The 1,623-nt window shown below is 38.4% G+C and overlaps 2 protein-coding genes across 2 annotated transcripts in view; one reads left to right on the top strand and one right to left on the bottom strand.

Moving 5' to 3' along the window:
- SARC_06514 (hypothetical protein) overlaps positions 1-817 on the bottom strand; it is a gene marked incomplete at its 3' end in the record, with an annotated part of 8,187 nt that extends 7,370 nt beyond the window's left edge. Inside the window, exon 1 of the mRNA XM_014299574.1 lies at positions 390-817. Coding sequence (XP_014155049.1) covers positions 390-780 — 391 coding nt within the window. The 5' untranslated portion in view covers positions 781-817. The remainder of the gene's footprint in view (positions 1-389) is intronic.
- A 501-nt stretch (positions 818-1,318) lies between these two features.
- SARC_06513 (hypothetical protein) overlaps positions 1,319-1,623 on the top strand; it is a 7,942-nt gene continuing 7,637 nt past the window's right edge. Inside the window, exon 1 of the mRNA XM_014299573.1 lies at positions 1,319-1,525. Coding sequence (XP_014155048.1) covers positions 1,428-1,525 — 98 coding nt within the window. The 5' untranslated portion in view covers positions 1,319-1,427. The remainder of the gene's footprint in view (positions 1,526-1,623) is intronic.

Raw genomic sequence — 1,623 nt, 5'->3', positions numbered from 1 at the left:
GTGTGTGTGTGTGTGTGTGTGTGTATATATATATACATATATATATATATATTTATATACACATCTATGTATGTATATATATATGTGTGTGTGCGTGTATATATATATACATATCAAGATATACATATATATGTATGTATGTGGGTGTGTGGATGTGGGTGTGGGTGTGGGTGTCTGCATGTGTTTCGGTAGGAGAGGACGGGCAGGTGTAAGTGTGGGGTGTGCGGGTGTGCGGGTGTGCGGGTGTGGATGTTGGTGTTTATGTGGGTGTTCATAATGTTTCCCTAATGTACGTATCATAAATGATCATATCAGTGCACACCAAGTGATTGTGATATATATCGAGTTGGCTATACTAGAATACCACGAGATGCAGTTAACGCACATACCAGTACTAGAAACGACATTGCTTCCGGCATCGGTGTCAATCTTGACTCGCTTAGGCGAGCTTTCCTGCATCGCAGGTGTTAGTGTATCAGACATCTCTTTGGAACTGCCCAGGCCTAATAAATTACCGATCTGTGACTGCTTGAATTGGCCGGAGAGAGTATCCGTTGTGTGAGGGGTAGATGTGTGTGTGTGTGTGTGTCTAGATATACATGCGTACGATTTTGGATAATGCGATATTCCTTTGTATCCATATGTAAATGTGTGCGTATTCCTAGATGTATTGCATCTAAATGCAGGAAAACTAGTGAGCGCAACTGACCCGAGCTGAGCAGTTTGGGTAGAGCGCTGGCTACAGACAACTCCAATAAGCTTAGGCGTGCGTGAAAACATTCAACTACTTCAGAACACCTATCACCATATAGATCGCTCCCTTTGCTTCTTGTTAGTAAGCACTATATAATTTAATACTAGAGGAGTTGGATGCATACATCCATAGCCGTAGAGACGGACGAATGGTATAAAATATAATATAAAACATATTTACCGCTTTACTAGCTATGTCAAGAGGTTAATAAAATTGATGTGGTCAACACGTGCTGGTATTGTGCAATATCCACCTGTTATCGTATATTAATATCATATTTTTGCCATATTTATTAGGGCAATATTAAACAAATCAGGTATATCGTTCAATTAAATTATACCTTTGTCGCCAAGTTAAATTTAATACTAATTTTCATTGAGTTTCAGTTCTATTATCTCAATTCTTATTGCTCTCTACAGAACAAAATAACTTGTGCACAATGGGCGGGAACTATGAAAAGCATGACACAAGTATGACACATGACTCCTGATTTCTGATGAATCTGATACATTGTCTGACAGAAGGTCTGACTTTGAGTCATTTATATTTTATATATATGTATCTCTAGTTCTATACTGTGTACAGCTATGAATGACTGCCGTGTCAACCACCGCTTTATTGTATATATATCCTAGAGAGAAGGGAGTACGCGTTGATAGTTGTATCCGTGTGTATGATACACATACTAAGACTAAGTTCATATAATAGGCTTACAACAACCGTCCTACCAAAGATGCAACCCATAACGCACAAAACGACAGCGAGGATGGAGTATGTTTTTGTTTTACTCCTTTCCTTTGCTTTCAGTCTCATTCGACCAATATCGTAAATGCATACGTATGTATATACTTGCATGTATACATATATAT

The sequence above is a fragment of the Sphaeroforma arctica genome (genome assembly GCF_001186125.1).
Source record: "Sphaeroforma arctica JP610 unplaced genomic scaffold supercont1.468, whole genome shotgun sequence".
Classification (NCBI taxonomy): Eukaryota; class Ichthyosporea; order Ichthyophonida; genus Sphaeroforma; species Sphaeroforma arctica.
Note: the sequence above shows the minus strand (reverse complement) of the source record. Positions and strands in the feature narration are given on the sequence as shown.